Here is a 19,045-nt window from a genome sequence, read left to right on the forward strand (position 1 = left end):
CATTTGGGGGGTTCCTGTGTCTACGTAATGCACTATATGGTAAAAGCGACATTATACAATTATTCTATAGGTCAGTCCGAACACAACCATATGCAGGTTTACACAGATTCTCTAATGTTATATATATTTTTTAAATGAAATCCTTTTTTTTGGCAATTAATTCTAAATAAAATAGCCCTATTGTGACGCTTATAACAGTTTTATTTTTTCACCTACGGGGCTGTATGGGGCGTCATTTTTTCCGCCATGATCTCTAGTTTTTATTAATACCATATTTGTGAAGATCGGACGTTTTGATCACTTTTTATTAATTTTTTTTTATATATAATGTAACATAAAATGGGTAATCCGTGCACTTTTTTCCCCTCTTTTCTTCTACGCCGTTTACCGTTCGCAATGACGCTTGTTATATTTTAATAGATCGGACAATTACACACGCTACGGTATATTATATGTTTATTTGTTTATTTATTTTTATATGTTTTATTTATATAATGGGAAAGGGGGGTGATTTCAACTTTTATTGGGGGAGGGGTTTTGGGCTAGTGTAATAGTGTTTTTAATTTTTTTTTCTTTTACACATTTGAAGTCCCTTTGGGGCACATTTACATATAGTACTTTGATTTTTACACAGATCATTGCTATGCCATAGGCATAGCATTGATCAGTGTTATCGGCGATCTGCTCATTGAGCCTGCCTGTGCAGGCTTAGTGCAGCAGATCGACGATCGAACCGCACGGAGGCAGGTGAGAGACCTCCGGCGGTCCGTTTTACTGATCAGGACCCCCGCAGTCACACTGCGGGGGTCCCGATCGGTAAGTGACAGGGGACTCCCCCTGTCACTTACACTTAAACGCCGCAGAGTTAATGGCACGGAGTTAATGGCACGCGGCAGCGCGATCGCTGCAGCGTGTCATTACCGGTGAGGTCCCGGCTGCTGATTGCAGCCGGTCCCAACCTGCTCCTTCATAGCGGGAGAAACACCCAGGACGTATAGTTACGCCCTAGGTCGTCTGGGGACAGACTTCCATGGCGTAACTATACGCCCTGGGTCGTCTATGGGTTAAAGTGTCACTGTCGTTAAAATTTTTATTGCAAAAATCAATAGTCCAGGCGATTTTAAGAAACTTTGTAATTGGGTTTATTAGATAAAAAATGAATTTTTATCATGAAAAAGCAGTTTGAAGCTCTCCCCCCTGTCTTTATGGTTTTCCTATGGAGAGAGAAAGTAAAGGCAGCAAAAACAGGACAACAAAGAGTTAATTTAAATTCACATCACTGGCTCTCCCCTCTGACAGTCACCACTGAGTTCTGAATAGCACTGTGAATAGCTCCCCTGCTGAGTAATCCTTTGTTCTCAGCTCTCAGCTGCCCGCTAATCCGCTCCTTCCCCCTCCCCCCTCCCCTCTTCATAGACCAGACAGATCCCACAGATGAATAAACAGTCGAGATTTCCTGATTCTGAGGAGTGGATGACAGAAAGGAGAGGAGGGAGGACCTGGGAAAAGGCTTTTTACATGCACATAATGGCATATTTGGCTAATAAACCCAATTACAAAGTTTCTTAAAATCGCCTGGACTATTTATTTCTGCAAAAAAAAAATTAACGACAGAGACGCTTTAAGCTATATGACTATAGAATATTAGTCAACTATTTATCTTATAAGGGGAGAAGAGACTTAAGCCCCTATTACACGGGGGCGAATCAGAGGAGCAAATGAGCGCTGACCTGTCGGGTCAGCGATCGCTTGCTCCTCGTTCCCCACTCTCTGTCTTGGAAGCCACTGAGAGCTGCGGGGGGCTGCCCGGGTGATCGCTAGATCGCCAGGGCAGCCCATAGAAGATAGCATATCGCTATCATCGCGATCGTTAACCTTTCAACATATTGAAAGACAAAGATCATCAGACATCGTGCATGTCGGCTGATCACTGTCATCTATTACACGAGACAATTATCGGACGTAATGGCCAATAATTGCTTCGTGTGATAGGGCCTTTAAGCTAGATATACAACTTCAAAAACTAATGCTCGGCCATCAGTTATCTCTCCCTCCTGGTCCCGATCCTCCTCATACACATGAATGTTTGGCAAGGCCAAACTGTTCCTGTCTTCTCTAAGTGGATGGGAGAAATAGGCTGTAGCAAGCTAGCTCTGACTGTAGCTTCTCTCTTAGAACAAAGGGGTTTAGCAATGATTTTCCATTATACCCAACCCCTATCACCTCCCACATCATCTGTCGGTGGTGGTTCGGGAGAGCCTTTTACACCTTATAGTGATGGCCGACAAAAGTATAATGCATATAAGGAAAGATTTTTGTAAAAAAAAAAGGAAGTTTATTGAGTGAGCACCCCCGTATGAAGGACTTTTGTTACCCTTACTTCAGACCAGAACGATATCCTATTTACATAGCCACTAGCATTGTCGATCTCTGTGACTTTTGCAGTAAGAAAAATTTTATTTGTGCCAAAATTTGTACCAAAATTTGGTTCATTTGTAGGCACGGAAGACCAAAGCCTCTTTTCTTGCCACTTTTCAAAATAAAAAAAAAGTAGCGTTCTTTGCCTACATCTGACACATACCATAAAATGGCATAATTAATAACCGAGAGCCTATAAAGCCGCATAACTTTACACAGTGATTACCTTAATGCCACATCAATATGGAGCCTGTGTGCCCTTTAGTATTTGATAGAAATGTTGCCTCTCTATACTCTGATACACCTCATCTAGCAGGGAAGAAAAGAGCGCTAATTGGACTGACTTTTAACTGGAGATAATGCATTAAATATTGTACACCGAGGAACCATTCCAGTTATAATTAAACTTAATTATATATAATTTCATATTTACAATAAACGCAGATGTTACATAAAAGGGAACGCTTTGCTATATAGCAGACAAGGCTTTCTTCCTGTCCGGTTCAATGTGCTTACACCAAATATAGTACCGCAAGAAGACGTTTACTCAACACTGGACTAATGCCGGAAAAAACAGAGAAAACAAAGAATTTCTAAATTGCCCGTTTATAAAGCTCATATGGCTGAGAGAGGTCTGGAGGGGAGATGGGCAGATCGATACCCTCGAATGAAATTAGTAAATATTAGACAAACTGGTTTTAAAGGACTATTGCATGTACAGCTATGGCAAAGCCATAGGCATGTACCCTACACTTGGGCATGCAGAGGCCCTATGGCGATGTCCCTGCCTTCTGTACTGTATATCTGATAGTGATCTCTTCAGCACATTTTAAGCCCTATTACACGGGGAGATCGGAGGGAGCAAGCGAGTGCAGACCTGCCAGGTCAGCGCTTGCTTGCTCCTCATTCCCTGCTCATTGCCAGCGCTATTAAATGCGGCGAAAGCAAGCGGGTAGGTGCAGGGGGGGAAAAGCTGTTGGGGGGGGGGGGGGGCTTCCCAGCCGATCGCCTGGGCAGCCCATACGAGATAGCGGTGGTTTGATACCGCCACTCCTATCGCACGGAGCAGCAGCAGCAGATTGTTGCTTTGGTTGTCTTTTATCTTTCAACATGTTAAAAGACGTTGAAAGAGAACGATCAGCTTACATTGTGCATGTTGGCTGATAGCTGCCTTTCATTACACGAAGCGTTTATCGGCCATGATGGCCAATAATTGGTCAAATGTGGCCGATAATCATTTCGTGTAATATGTAGTGATGAGCGAACCCTTCGGACTTTTGGTCCGAAAGCAGTTCGCTCGATCGTGATGCCTGTGATCCCAGGTGCATAGTTGCGATCCTGGGAATATGCATCCAGGATATTCCAGGGAATCGATCTGGAATTCCCTGGAATATCCTGGCCGCATATTCCCGGGATCGCAACTATGCACCTGGGATCAGACATCACGATCGAGCGCAGATGCCTTCGGACCAAAAGTCCGACGGTCCGCGCAACTCTAGTAATATGGCCTTTACTTTCCAGAATACCTGGGGGCAATGCTTTTAGGGTGGAACCCCTATGTGAAGCCTTATCTCACAGAGCTAAAGAAAGGAGGGATAGCGGCTGTGCCCTTCATTATCTGTGGGATTGAGTTTTATGTCATGTGAAACTGACACATCCTATGCGTTAGGACTATGTGGGATTTCCCTATTTCTCAGCTCATGAGGCATGACAGAATGTAATGCCCCAATGCGTGCAGACACAATGTTTGACTTAAAGGGGTATTCCAAGAAAAATTAACTTGTACCCTATAGACAGGATAGGGGACAAGTAAGAGATCACAGAAGGTTTGAGTAATGGAACCTTCTGTTCTATCGACCTTCAACCCCCCCCCCCCCCCCCCCCCCCAGTCATCTCCATACCAACCCTGGCTTCAGTGTTGTGAATAGAGCGGCAGGTACATCACAAGACCAGCGGCTCTATTCATTCCTATGGAGGTGCCGAAGAGAGCCAAGTAAGCACTCCTCCGGCTTATATCGTTCTTTCTGGCTATTCATTTCTATAAGGGGTGCTGGAGAGAGACAAGCAAGTGCCTTTCTTGCTAACTCGGCTCTTTCTGGCACCTCCAAAAGAATGAATAGCTCCGTGGGTCAACGCACAGGGCCAATACGGAGATTGCTGAAGGGTTTGGAGGTCGGACCCCCATGATCTGTTACTTGTCCTCTATCCTGTGGACTCTTATGGAGACATGTGTGAGTAAATAGCAATCTGTATAGTGCTGTTGATTATGTTAGGAATATATAACTGGAACTAACAAATTAAACAACCACCTGTTGGAGATCCCATCTTATACCTTGTAACTCAAGCACAATGGATCCACAGCCTATATTGCAGCACACTTGTGCTATAACTTGGTTACATATTCTATAGATGATTTATGTTTCGAGTCAATACCATTGCAGTCGGCATTAATACAGGCGCCTTTCTAGTAAAATCACAGAATCGAAAGCTTTTATATTCTACACGGTCAGTAGTGACCAAAAACACCATTTCATGGTCAGCTCTTTAAGGATCTCCATTGAAGTCTTTGTTACCATTAGACTACTTTAACGCTGCTAATGAGATTTTCATCCTCATAAATTATATGCTTTACATCATTTCCCCATGTAGTAATTGATTATGTAATGGTTGCTACCACTTCAGCATAGATCACAATTAAACGTGCCTTTGATATCTTGTGTCTTATTCACATTGCATGCTATCTCTAGACGGCATCGGTTGCAGAACTAATATTCTTATCGCTCCCTCGCATTGATTCCTTTAAAGCATTGCTCCACCTTGGATCTATAGTTATCATCAGTGTATAGGGAATTTCTTATACCACAATTGCCTATTACATTATAATTAGCAGATTAGACCGAACCGACGTCTCAGCTGAATGAATTCAAAGGTTCTCTGTTTCCTTTCCTCCTCTAAATATAGAGCGGTTATTTTTACGGCAGTCTGGAGTTTGGAGCCCATCAGTCAACTATAGACTACTACAAAATGCTATAGACAATGGTAGCACAAGGGGGAAAGCTACAACAGTTACATTATATAGGAAACTAACAATTTCTTCTACACTCCCATTCCCTTTATTGAGGCTTTTTTTACCATGTATACGTGTAACAATGGTAGACCTATTTTTCTCTTTAGTGGTTGCTTGTAGTTTGCAATTGTACTGACAATACTGAACAGGAAAACATCATGCAATGAGTTAATGGTGAGCTGGTGCTGATACAGGGCTGCCAACCTGAGCACACAGAGCTACGGTGTTAAAGGGACTTTTCCTTCACTTCTCCCCACCCCACCAACTCTTCCAATACCCAAACAAGAAGAGATCTGTCAATCAAGGCTGGTGGGGCGGGGAGAAGCTGGTACTGCCCCTTTGACTTATTTGAACAGCAGGAACAGAAGGAACCACAGATGAATAAAACAAAGTATAGTTCTAAGAAAAAGTGCTCCACAATTGATGTTTTATTGGGAACGCAAACGTTTACTTAAAGGGAACCTATCTCTACGACAGATGTGATAAAACTTTCCCTTACCACGTCTTCTAGAGTAACGTTATCTGCTGAAACTCAGCCTTTTATTAGGTGTACCAGGCAGGGAGAGAGCGGGAACTAGTCATTGGTGTGGATGCTGGGCCGTAACTAGGCACGGCTCTCTGCCTGTCAGCACATTCTGCAGCTCTGATTGGCAGGAAAAGAGGCTTCAAACTGGAACTTTGAAAAGCTTTTGACATATCATATAGACATTTGCTAGGAACCTAATTTTTCTTTTAAATCTTTAGAACCGGTTTTTATCACGTGTACCTTGGAGGTAGAATGTGCGGTAAGTCCTGGCACTTGCAGGTTGCTGTTGCACTTTTCTGTTTTTGTCGGTATTTTAGCCATGGCTGCATGCAAACTGCATAGTGTGAACTGAGGTGTTGGAGTGCTGACCAGTTTCTGAATTTCTTGTGTTACATATGTGGGGGGGTATGATGGCTACCTCCTGTTCGCTTGGACTCCACCCATCTCCTGTGGGTGTTTTAAACAGAGATTAATTGGATGCTTCATGCCAAGTTTGTAGGCTTAATGTGAGCCCAAGACAGGCCATTGCCAGAGTAGGACCATCTCTCTGAGGTCACCTTGGCGCGTGAGATTCTGTTTTATCAAATAGTTTGCTAAGAACCTCATTTTTTAAAATCTTTCAACAGGTTTTTATTGTGTGTACACTGGAAGGAATATGTGCGGCACTTGCAGGTTGCTGTTGCACTTTCCTGTTTATATGATACAGACAAGTCAAAAGTTTTAATCGTTCAGGTCGTGGTGTTCTTTCCTTACCAATGTGCATGCTGCTCATTTCTCAGCTTGTTGCTGTATCCATCTTTTTGCAGGACTCAGGTTCTATAATAACTCTATGGAGTCTGACTGAGGCAGTGTAAGATAAGGCTTCTTACCCCGAATAACTAGGTATCACTCTTATTGCAATCTAGTACTCCAGCACTGAGATATGTGTTAGAAATAATATCCAAATTAGGATTACAAAGCCCACTGGGCATTCCCTTGGACTGCAAAAGCCAAGCACGGTTTGGTCCCTTAAATCTAAGCTAACACCCCTAAGACCCGCCACTAGGTTTCTACAGACTTTAGAGTGAAAGGCAGAAGCTTGTACTTTTAGCCTGGCCCAGCTGTACAATAATTTGTTTAGAGTGAAGAAGCCGGTAACCAAATTATCCTGGATTAGACAGTTACAGCTAGAATATTCTTCAATTTGCTTCTTTTCTTAAAAGGCCAGTGACTGGCTGAGCAGGAGGCAGAAGAACAGGAGCACAGTGGTGGTGGATAGTATGTATGCCAGCTTTTGTTTTAATACCCAGGAAAGCATAGGCTTAGGGTATATTCACACAAACGGACTCGAAGCGAGATTCTCGCTGCGAGTCCGGCAGGTCCTGGCAGTTCCCACACACTATATACTCGCTGCGGTCTGAACGACCGCAACGAGTATGTAATTCTACCGCCCTTAACCCCTTCTGCTCCCGCCCGGCTCCGCCGCTGTAAGCATACATTACCTCTCTCATCGCTGCACGGGTCCGGCGTCCTGCTCTCCTGTCCGGCCAATCAGTGGCTGCGGCTGGGCAACACAGTGCGGTAGAATTACATACTCGCTGCGGTCCTTCAGACCGCAGCGAGTATATAGTGTGTGGGGACTGCCAGGACCTGCCGGACTTGTGTTTGTGTGAATATATCCTTAAAGGGATATTCCACTGAAACATAACTTTCATATGTGCTGCTCATGGTGAGACTAACAATTCATTCCATACTGAGCTGCTGCTTTCTTTTGAAAACACAAAAATCTGTGTGAGAGCTTTTCTTTCTGCCCCCCCCCCCTCCCTTCTGAGACCGCTGATGTAAACAAGTTCCTGACTGGCTTTATCTGCAACATTGTAGCTTCTTTGTAATACCAGGAGGATTAATTACAATGCGTTCATTAGCAACGTGACCTCAGAATAACTCTCCCACTATTACAATGAAGATACAATGTTGCAGATAAAGCCTGCCAGGGACTTGTTTATATCAGCTGTTTCAAAAGGGTAGGGGGATTTTGTGTCTTCAGCAGAAAACAGCAGCTGAGAACTGGGAGAAGGAGACTGAATAGATAATAACAAGAATAGAATTAAATGTTACTCTCACCATGGGCAGCAACATATCAAAAGTTATGTTTGAGTGGAATATCCCTTTAAGAGAAACAGTTGCCTGAAAAAAAAAAACATCACAAAACCACTGAAAGGACCCTAAAGGGGATATTCGCTGTATTTTGTTATGTTGCAGCTGCCACTACACTTGTTATATTTTTGTGCCTAAATACTTTATGTACTGGAAAATACAGGCAAACATGACATTTTTCAGCAATGCATTTGATGCCGGATACAATGTAGAATTTACAATAGATATGACCTGGAGTTATATGCCCTAACAGATTTGTTTATTCCTGGTAGGACAATTGCTTTGTATGAAGCAATCTAATTTACTGGAGCTACCCAGCTGGGTTATATTGGTTGCATCTTGTTTTACTGTTTTTTTCTCATTAAAGCATACCCATATTGTAGGTAACTGGGGACCTGTAAGGCATAGCAGTGCTGGCAGTCATTATAATAAACATGGGAAGTAAAACTGTTTGATTTTTTCCAAGGAGTCTATTCGGTTCTTAGCAACCACATAAAAATTACACCTGCTATGAAAAATATCATATAGACCCGCTATAATTCTGTTCGTCTCAGGTACCGTTACCATCAGAAATGTTTCCCCTTCTAAATGCGGCCGGCCAGTGGGATTTCATGAAGGTTTTAATGACCTGGGAGGCTACAAGGGAACTGGGAAAAGATCTAGAACAAGTCGTCTACTACAGCTAACTCATCTATGCAATTTCTCCTAATGCATCCCATGTCTCCAAGAAATAACGTTGATCCTGCTGAGATGAAGGACCATTTTCACCTTTATGTTTTTTTTTTCCTCTCCTTTTCTCCGTTCACTCTAAAATATTTAAAGAGCTGCTCTCCGGTGTCTTTATGTTCTTCTAAAAGGCAAGATGGTTTGCAATGTGTGTCTTCTTTTTATGGCAAGTGTGATCTTAAAGTGCCCTTGTGAGAAATGTCGAAAAACACTACCGTTTTTTAGAATAGTCATATAAAAGGGCAAAAAGAGGCCACAAGTATAAATCATACAAAGCATATGAAACTTTGACTTGCACTGGTTAAACATTTATATGATCTGTTAAGGGCAAAAGGCTGAATATATGATATATGATATAGGAGGTAAGCTGACGACTACTTAGATTCCTATAATGTTCATGAAAAAGAACAAATATTATTATATTAAGCAATAAAGTAAATGCCCACCAATAAATTAATGGGAGTATGTCTGTTGTCTATGCTATTGCTAAGAAAAAGAAGTTTGTCCTCCAGAGCTGCTCATCCTACTGAAAGTTGCAAATAATTGTTATAGCCGGACGTTTCTCCATCAGCGTGCAGGGTGAGGTACTCGTATGACATGTAAACTGTGGACTGTGCTATAATAGTGGACATACTGCAATGAGTTTGGGCTCTTTCTAATGCGGCTACTTGTGCCTGTATTGAGCGCTGCTCTAGCAGATCAGTAATTATTTAAGCAGCCACTTAGAGAAGGAGAGGTTTTCTATGGGGATTTTCTACTGCCCTGGCCAGTTTCTGTGTCGAACAGAGATGTCAGCAGAGAGCACTGTTTCAGACTGGAGAAAATACACGACTTCCTACAGGACATACAGCAGCTGATAAGTACTGAAAGTCTTGAAATTTTCAAATAGAAGTAAATTACAAAACTACATGACTTACTAAAACCGGTTGATTTGTAAGAAAAAGATTTTCGACAGAGTACCCCTTTAAGATCCTGCTGCCAGTGGCGTAGCTACCATGAAGGCAGGGAAGGCGACTGCTATGGGGCCCCTGCAGGAAGGGGGCCCGAGGAAGCCTGCCCTGCCTTCATGCTAGGTACTGACCACTGTACCCCCAGGGGTCCAGAGAGGAAGAGGGACCCCCACTGCACTGTTCAGCCCCCTCACTGTAGTGCCGGGTGAGCAGGCTGAACAGAGGAGCAGGACCTGCCAGGTCCTGCACGGCACAGGAGAGGAGTGAAGGACCTTTGGGTCACATGACCCAAAGGTCCTGAATACTCCTATGTGAAGATCAGCCCGGACTACAGGAGGAGGGGGAAGCCTGGGAGCTGTAAGTGCTGTGTATGTGTGTCAGTGAGTGTATATATGTATCTGTGGGTATATGTATATGTCAGTGTGTGTCTATATGTATCTGTGTATATATTTATATGTCAGTATGTGTATGTATCTGTGGCTATATGTGTGTGTATGTCAGCAATGTCTGTAGCACTGGTGTATATGTGTGTTTGTGTATGTCAGCAGTGTCTCAAGTGATTGACAGGTTTGCTCCCAAAGATGTTCTGCAGCAGCTTCTATTAATGCTGGGCTCTAATAAAAGAACCCACCATTAATATATGCTGCATTTTCTTTTATTTCTGGTTGAGTATTTCTTATTACACTGAGATGATTTCCCTGTGTACAGTCTACTCATGGTGTATACATCTGTACTAGTGTAATCACATTACAGCGTATATATGTGTGTATGTCAGTGGCGTATCTGTATATATGTTAATGGTGCCTCTGTGTGTGTATATGTCTGCTGTGTTTGGCGAGGGGGGGGGGGTAGGAGAGCGTACAGGATTCATGGGGCCCCGTACAGTTTTTTGCTATGGGGCCCCATGAATCCTAACTACACCCCTGCCTGCTGCTATCCATGGGCTCACTTCACTGTCTACCCTTAATCCTATACCTGAACCTTGAATCCTGAATTACAGGATTTCGGCAGTGTTCCTGGCAGCTGTTCTTGTACCATGGGCTCCACTGTCTACTCTATATTCCTGGACTTGAATTCTATAGTATATGTCTATACAACCTGATTATCAACTCCTGATTATCAATGTCCTTTGTAACAAAATTAGTTATGCCGTTTCTCTAATGCATCGGGACTCTGCTGCTCCTGTACTGGCATGTAAGCTTTGCTGTTCCTGTACTGTCCAGATTCCATGGAAATTATAGTTTCACCAACAGCAGAGGGTGGCAGGTTTGGCATTCAATCTCTACAGTTTTTGCCATATAACATGTGAAATTGGACTTTGTCTTTAAAACCTAAACTACATCACCTATTAATTTGACATATTTATTGGGACTTTTGCCATAATTCACAATAACTTTTAGTTGATGCATCAGAACCTTTGGTCTCTGATTGACATGACAGCGTTATGAGCCATACTGAACACTATAGAGAACTATGGTCGCCTGGCCTGCATATAACCATGCAACATGCACACCTTCTCTCTCCTTATTACCTGATGTCAGGTAATACAATGTATGATACTTCAGTAGAGTAATACCTGTGACAATACTCACATGACATACCACCATATCACACGTAAAGACTCGCTGCGAGTTTTGCGGCGAGACCCGCTGCGAGCCAAGGTCCAAGTAACTACATACTCACAGCGGTCTGAAAGACAGCTGCGAGTATGTAATGCAGCCGTCCCCTAAACCCCTTCATCCGCTCCCACCCGACTCCCGCTCCGCAGCGTATATACATTACCTGTCTCTTGCTGCATGGGGCCCCGGCGTCCTGCTCTGCCGCCCCACAGCCATCAGTGGCTGCGGCTGGGCAACACACTGATTGGCTGGGCGGCAGAGCAGGACGTCGGGACCCCATGCAGCAAGAGACAGGTAATGTATATACGCTGCGGAGCGGGAGCAGATGAAGGAGTTAAGGGGGCAGCTGTATTACATACTCGCAGCGGTCTTTCAGACTGCTGTGAGTATGTAGTTACTTGGACCTCGGCTCGTAGCAGGTCTCGCTGCGAGTCGTTGCGTGTGAAGTGACCCTAAAGGGGTTATCCAGCGCTACAAAAACATGGCTACTTTCCTACAGAGACAGTACACTCTTGTCTCCAGCTTGGGCGGGGTTTTGCTGTTAATTTTCAATGAAGTGAATGAAGCTTAACCTCTAGACGACCCTGAGCATACCTGTACGTCCTGGGCCGCCTAGGGGACTTCAGAGCGGAGCTGCGTGGTGGCCATGCTCTGAACCGCCGCGGTTCCGGGTCCACGTGATCACCGCGCCCGCTAATTAAGTTTTCAGATGCAGCTGTCAAAGTTGACAGCTGCATCTGAAAACTTACTGCAGCTGTTCCCTGGTGTCTAGTGGGGCGGATCACCCCCTTTGACGCGATCGCGGAGGGGCGATCCTTGCTTGTGACCTGGGCTGGGGTCTGCGCCATAATGGCGATGATCCCGGCTTGGCACTCTATTGCTTTCGGCTGCAGCAGCCGAAAGCAATAAGATGCCTATCTCATGGATCTATGCAGTACATCTATACTGCATAGATCTCTATGAGAGATCAGTGTACTTATACTAGAAGTCCCCCAGGGGGCCTTCTAGTATAAGTGTAAAAAAAAAAGTGTCATTAATAAAAAGCCCCTCCCCTTATAAAAGTTTGTATCACCCCTCTTTTCCCATGTTATGAATAAAAATAAATGAATAAACATGTTTGGTATCGCCGCGTGCGCAATTGCCTAAAATATTAATTTATTTAATTCCAGATCTCGCACTGTAAACGGCGTAAACGCAAAAAAATCCCAAAGTGCAAAATTGCGCATTTTTGGTTGCATCAAATCCAGAAAAATTGTAATTCAAAGCGATCAAAAAGTCGCATATGCGCAATCAATGTACTGATAGAAAGTAAACATCATGGCGCAAAAAATTACACCTCACACAGCCCCATAGACCAAAGGATAAAAGCGCTATAAGCCTGGGAATAGAGCGGTTTTAAGGAACATATATTTGTTAACAATGGTTTGAATTTTTTACAGGCCATCACATAATATAAAAGTTATGCATGTTATATATCGTTGTAATCGTAACGACTTAAGGAACATATATAACAAGTCAGTTTTACCCCAAGGCGAACAGTGTAAAAACAAAAACCCTCCAAATAAAAAAAAAAGCTTTTTTTTTTTTTTCAATTTCACCACACATTTAATTTTTTTCTGCTTTTGCAGTGTACTTTATGAAAAAATTCAGCCTGTCATTGCAAAGTACAATTAGTGGCGCAAAAACAGGGCTCATGTGGGTTTCTAGGTGAAAAAATGCAACTGCTATGGCCTTTTTAAGCACAAGGAGGAAAAAACGTAAATGCAAGAATTTAAATTGACCCGGTCCTCTAAGGGTTAAATGCAAACCGCACCTGAACTGGAGACAAGAGTCATGTTGTCTCTGAAAGAAAGTGGCCATGTTTTTGTAGCACTGGATAACCCCTTTAACTATAGCAATCACCACCTCTTTGGGTTTCCATTAAAATGGGTTATTCAGTGCTACAAAAACATGGCCACTTTAGCACCACTCTTGTCTCCAGATTGGGAGGGGTTTGAAATTCAGTTCCATTGAAGTAAATGGAGCTTAATTGCAAACCACACCTGAACTGGAGACAAGAGAGGGGCAAAAGTGGCTATGTTTTTTTAGCGCTGGATAACCCCTTTAATTTTTGGGTTGGGTACAGCAAGGGCTAAACATCTATTTATGACTGTATGGTAGACTTCCTTTGGTAGAAGGAAGCTGGCACACAGGACCCTGATTTCTGAGGCTCTATGCCATGGGTCTCCAACTGCGTCCCTCTAGCTGTTGTGAAACTACAACTCCCATCATGCCTGGACAGCTAAAGCTTTGGACTTGGCTGCCCAGGCATGATTGGACATGTAGTTTTGCAACAGCTGGAGGGCCGCAGTTTGGAAACCCATGCGCTATGCTGAGTATAAGGAATAGTGATTTCCATTTACCTTGCATTGTCTCTTCCATGTGACTTCAAGAAGTTCATATCTCTGTATCTCGATAGAAATGCCACCAACTGGTCATTAGTCCTGTGGAAACATCAAATATGGGACATATAAGCCACTTGGATCCTGATGGGTGCGGAGTAAATCTATTTACTGGTTTACAAGGTTATAATAAACTCTAACAAGACAGACGGAATGCTTGTCTTTTCCATGCAATGATGATTTATGGAATGTATCAGTACCAATTAAGCTTCCATTATGGCAACACTGAAAACATTGTCCTTGAAGTGTATCGTAACATTCAGAAGATCACAGGCGCTTGCTGTTATTTATATATACAGACCGTGGCGATGGTATTCATTAAACCTAGATGACTCTAGGATAGGATGTAGAATGGTATATAGCAGAACACCTGCCACAGCTCTGATCATGGCGTATGGTGAAAAATTTATAGAATAATGAGTTATTTATGAAACACATAGAGATACATGCTCTATAAGGTTAAAGCAATAAAGGTGATTATTTTTTATGAACCAAGTATCTACAGTAAATACTTGGAAAGCCAGGTTACAATTCCTGCTAGTTAGATCCTTGAAAGGTTTATCTGGTTCAGAATAAATATTTTAATCAAAGACCTCATGTCTTTGTCCAGAGCAGCCAAATGAAGTGCTGTTAAGTGCTGCAGAATCTGTAAATAATAATAATAATAAATTATTATTATTATTATTATTATTATTATTATTATTATTATTATTAATTGAGAAAACTGTGTAATACTTCATTTTCCCACTGGTGAGCTAAGGAAATGAAACACCCCGCAACACTAGCCAAACATTTGCGATGGGATAAATTTCCTCTGTTTTCATGATCAATGGGGCTCCCAGCAGTGAAACCCCCACCAAATAGCTGTGGATAGGGGATAACTTTTTGTACTGGGAATACACAGAAAATATATTGCAGATTGCAACACCGGACGTTATTATTTGAATAAATACATTGCATTTACTTCTATGGAATCCTGGCCAGAGTGTATACACACAGGGGGAGATTTATCATACTGGTGTAAAGTAGAACTGGCTCAGTTGCCCCTAGCAACCAATCAGATTCCACCTTTCATTCCTCACAGACTCTTTGGAAAATGAAAGGTGGAATCTGATTGGTTGCTAGGGGCAACTGAGCCAATTCTGCTTTACACCATGTTTGACCCCCATAGTATACACTCAGGCCAGGATTCCTTGTAGCCGCTGACGTGTCAGTTTTAAACAAACGCTATTTATTGAATAGCGGCTGCACAAGACTGTCAGTGCAGATAAAGTACGGCTCTGGCCGCACTTAACATTGTGTGCTATGGGTAATTGGAATGGGGCCATCCCAATTTAAAAAAAGATAAAGTTCATAAGGCTGGTACCGCAGTACTAGCCGGGATGAACTTCACTTACACTGGCTGTTCTGTGACACGGCCGTTTCACAGAACGTCCAGTGTTATACATAGTGTAAACGTTACTGGCAGTAAACGGGTTGACAAACTATTTGCGGCCTGGGGGTCCTTACGGGCACTGAAGGGGCCTACTGCACGGTTCAGATATCATGCCACTTATTTAAAGTTAAAAGGGTTTTCCCACAAAAGACACTCATCGTCCTATCTGCAGGTGACCAGTAGGAGTCTGATAGGATCCCCACTGATCAAAAGAATTGCAGTCCGGTGACCCCCTCCTAGTGGTCGGACACACATTGATGCTCCATTCAGCCATAAGGGTCTGGAGAAAATAACTGGGCATGCCATTTAGATCCATGGACCTGTACTGTACTATTTATCAGACCCCTAAAATAGAATGCAATGCACGGCTCCATTTTACCTGGGAATCAATGGTGGTCCATTAGTCAGACCCCCATTGGTCACTTACCACCTACCTGCAGATAGATGATAAATGAAATGCCCTTCATTTAAAATCCCTGTAAGTAACATTTACACTTCTCTACTATTTAGTATTTTCTAAATTGAAAAACCAAACTTAGCTTGCAGCAAACACACAATGAGCGCTCTCTGTTCTCTTTAAATTCCCAAGCTACACAAATAAACAAGCGACTAAACAAATGATATATTAACTATTAACTCAGACGGAGGGATGCTGAGATGTACACCCACCACAATGCGGAAATTGATGATTTCAGACCAGTGAGGCCCTCTTTCCTTGCTCACTCAAGTGAATATAAATGCCTTCCAGGGTTAGGCTTTGCCTTTCCATTTGGCAGCTATAGGGGGGAAAAAAAAGAACTTTCCCTGTATAGAATGCTGCATAGATTTCCACATTTTACGCTTGGGTAATTCCCTATCTTGGTGAGATGAATGGACATTTAGTGGATTTACTTAGCAATCCTTCCACATGAAATAGTTTCAATAGCTAACTTCTTAGTGTATGTTCCAAGACATGCAAGGATGCAATTTAGTGAGCTGAAAATCTTCCTTCATTCGCTCTTCTGGAAATACAAGCGGGAAATAAACTTTCTATGCAGGAAATTTATTTAAAGGGAAATGCCTGCCAAAAGTATCACTCTGTAAATGTGCCAGGTTTATCACAGTAGTTCACGCTGTTTCAGAAACCTGACCCATCTGTACCCTGTCTAGTCCAAGTGTGGACTGTCTAGTCCAAGTTTAGACCAACTATTTGTTTGCTTACTTTAGGCACAGGTAGTGTGCCAAATTTGCTCTGGGCTAATGTGCCTCCTCTCCTTACAGAGTACCGAAGTACATGAATAGGGGGAATTCAAGCATAATTGGTCCAAATTTATTATACTGGATTTGTTTCTTTCTTGGCCGGTTATGTGTAAAAATTTTGTCCCCCATTTGCACCAAAATGTATCCAGAATCTGATGAGCCTGACTTGGCAAGTACTGTAGTTGTAGTTTACAGTGTCTTTCATCAAATGTATCATTGTGAGCGGTATAAAAGTGGCACACGTTCTTGCACAACCCACCAAACCACTAGAACTGCTCAAAAAACAACAACAACAACAACAACAACACATAAACTGAGGTTCATGTGACGACATATTAGTATATGCAACATGTGTAACATATGATTGCGCACCATGCTTTACTATTATACAGAAAGGTAGGTGAGAAGTTATTCAAGGGGTATTGTCATCTTTGGCATTTCTGGCATATCCAAAGGATATGGCATATGTGAGTCGCTCAGCGCTGGCATGGTCCTTATTTTGAAATGCTGCCCCATCCAGTGCTTTGTGCTGGTCTTTTCCCAAGCACTGGCCCAGCTCGGAGCACTGGAGGCAAACCATTCCTTTCGCCTTCCCCTCTGCCACCATTGATTTTAATTGAGCTGCATCACAGGAGGGAGGGGGATTCGTCACATTGAGGGAGGCAGCCCTGTCCCCAATGTTCCAGGCTGGTGTTGAAACTGGGCTGCATTTAAAAAAAGGGATGAGCGCCGGTGCCGAGTGACTAAGGTAAAAATAAAAGCAATATCATTTCCAATACCTTCTGATATGTCCTCAGACATGTCAAGCGTTTCTAATCGCACCAGGTCTCACTCCTGAGACCCGCTGCAATCCCAAGATACAGCAGGGGTAATTGCTCTACTCTTCACTCTCTTGATGTTAAATCCAACTTGTTCTTAACCCAAAAGAACAGGATAGACACAATATCGGAGTGCACACCACAAAGGTCAGGTATAAAAAAAAAATCTCAATTTTATTAAATTATGAATCAAAAAACACCAGACACACGATTAAAAACATCTAAAAAGTTCCCATAAGGAACACAATAAGATTTAGGGTTGACCCACATACGCAAATAACAGTGGGTCTATACCCTACAGGGGGCTGTATGCACAAAATAATGCAACCATGACCAGAGCCAATGTGTATCTAGGCAAAAAATTAAAAATAAGAAAAGTGGAAGGGGAGAACCAATACATAACAGTGCCACAATAATAAATTGTACCGTATAACAGATAACATAACCAAATAGACAGCAATATTTAAATCAAATAAATAATGTGTAACAATCCATGTACAGTCACAAATGAAAAAATAATGCCTAGATGAGCTCCAGCGGTCAAATCCAACTTGTTCACTACACTACAGTCACTAGCGCAAACTCACCCTGGTTGTATCTTAGGATTGCAGGGGGTCTCATGAGTAAAACCTGGTGCGATCAGTAATTTTTGATATGTCTGAGGACATGTCAAGAGTTACTGGAAATTACAGTAATGCTTTAACTGATTTTACAAGGTTTAACTAAGAGGGCCAGTAATGTAATAAAGATAGGGGGAGATTTGTTAAAGAGTGTAAAATTTAGACTGGTGCAAACTGGCCACAGCAAACAATCACAGCTCCTCTTTCCTTTCACCAGAGCTGGAAGCTGAGCTGTGATTGGTTGCTATGGGCAGTTTGCACCAGTCTAAATTTTACACCCTTTGATAAATCTCCCCCATAGAGTATATAGTCGTCCTTAAGAAAGTGATGGAGATGAAATGTCGCATACTTTGGCTTAAGGAATAAACATCACCATTTTATTTCACCTTGTATGCTGGAGTGCTGCAGTGATTCCTGAGTATATAGAGGCTAGAACCTGCACCCATTACACCCTTATAATCTTCTTAGGACCTATATTATATACTATACACTTAACATTTGCTCATACGCAATTTGGTATAATTTCTAGGGGTCTTTTTCAGAAACTTAATGCAAGCATGAGTCTAGTACATGGAGACATATACAGAACAGTCACGCTCACTGCCCGTACGTGACTGACACACTTTGGAGATATTGGGTTTAAAGGGGTTGTCCGGCGATAAAAAATTATTCACAGAATAACACACATTACAAAGTTATACAACTTTGTAATGTATGTTATGTCTGTGAATGGCCCCCTTCCCCGTGTTTCCCCCCACCCACGCTAGACCCGGAAGTGTGGTGCATTATACTCACCGCATATCGTGTCGTCCACGGTCTCCGATCGTCAGCAGTGACGTCTTCTTCGGGAGCTTGGCGGATCTTCCCGAGTGCCGGCCACCCTCTGCAGCGTCATCCGAAGCTCAGCCGCGATTGGCTGAGCCTAACTGTGCTCAGCCAATCGCGGCTGAGCGGCTGATGATCCGCCAAGCTCCCGAAGAAGACGTCACTGCTGACGATCGGAGACCGTGGTCGGCACGCGACAGGTAATGTATAGCGCACCACACTTCC

General features: G+C 42.9%; 1 protein-coding gene across 1 annotated transcript in view; it reads right to left on the minus strand.

Moving 5' to 3' along the window:
• XYLT1 (xylosyltransferase 1) overlaps positions 1-19,045 on the minus strand; it is a 236,074-nt gene that overhangs the window by 51,963 nt on the left and 165,066 nt on the right. Inside the window, exon 5 of the mRNA XM_069983749.1 lies at positions 13,845-13,925. Coding sequence (XP_069839850.1) covers positions 13,845-13,925 — 81 coding nt within the window. The remainder of the gene's footprint in view (positions 1-13,844; positions 13,926-19,045) is intronic.

Source organism: Dendropsophus ebraccatus, chromosome 9, assembly GCF_027789765.1.
Source record: "Dendropsophus ebraccatus isolate aDenEbr1 chromosome 9, aDenEbr1.pat, whole genome shotgun sequence".
Lineage (NCBI taxonomy): Eukaryota > Metazoa > Chordata > Amphibia > Anura > Hylidae > Dendropsophus > Dendropsophus ebraccatus.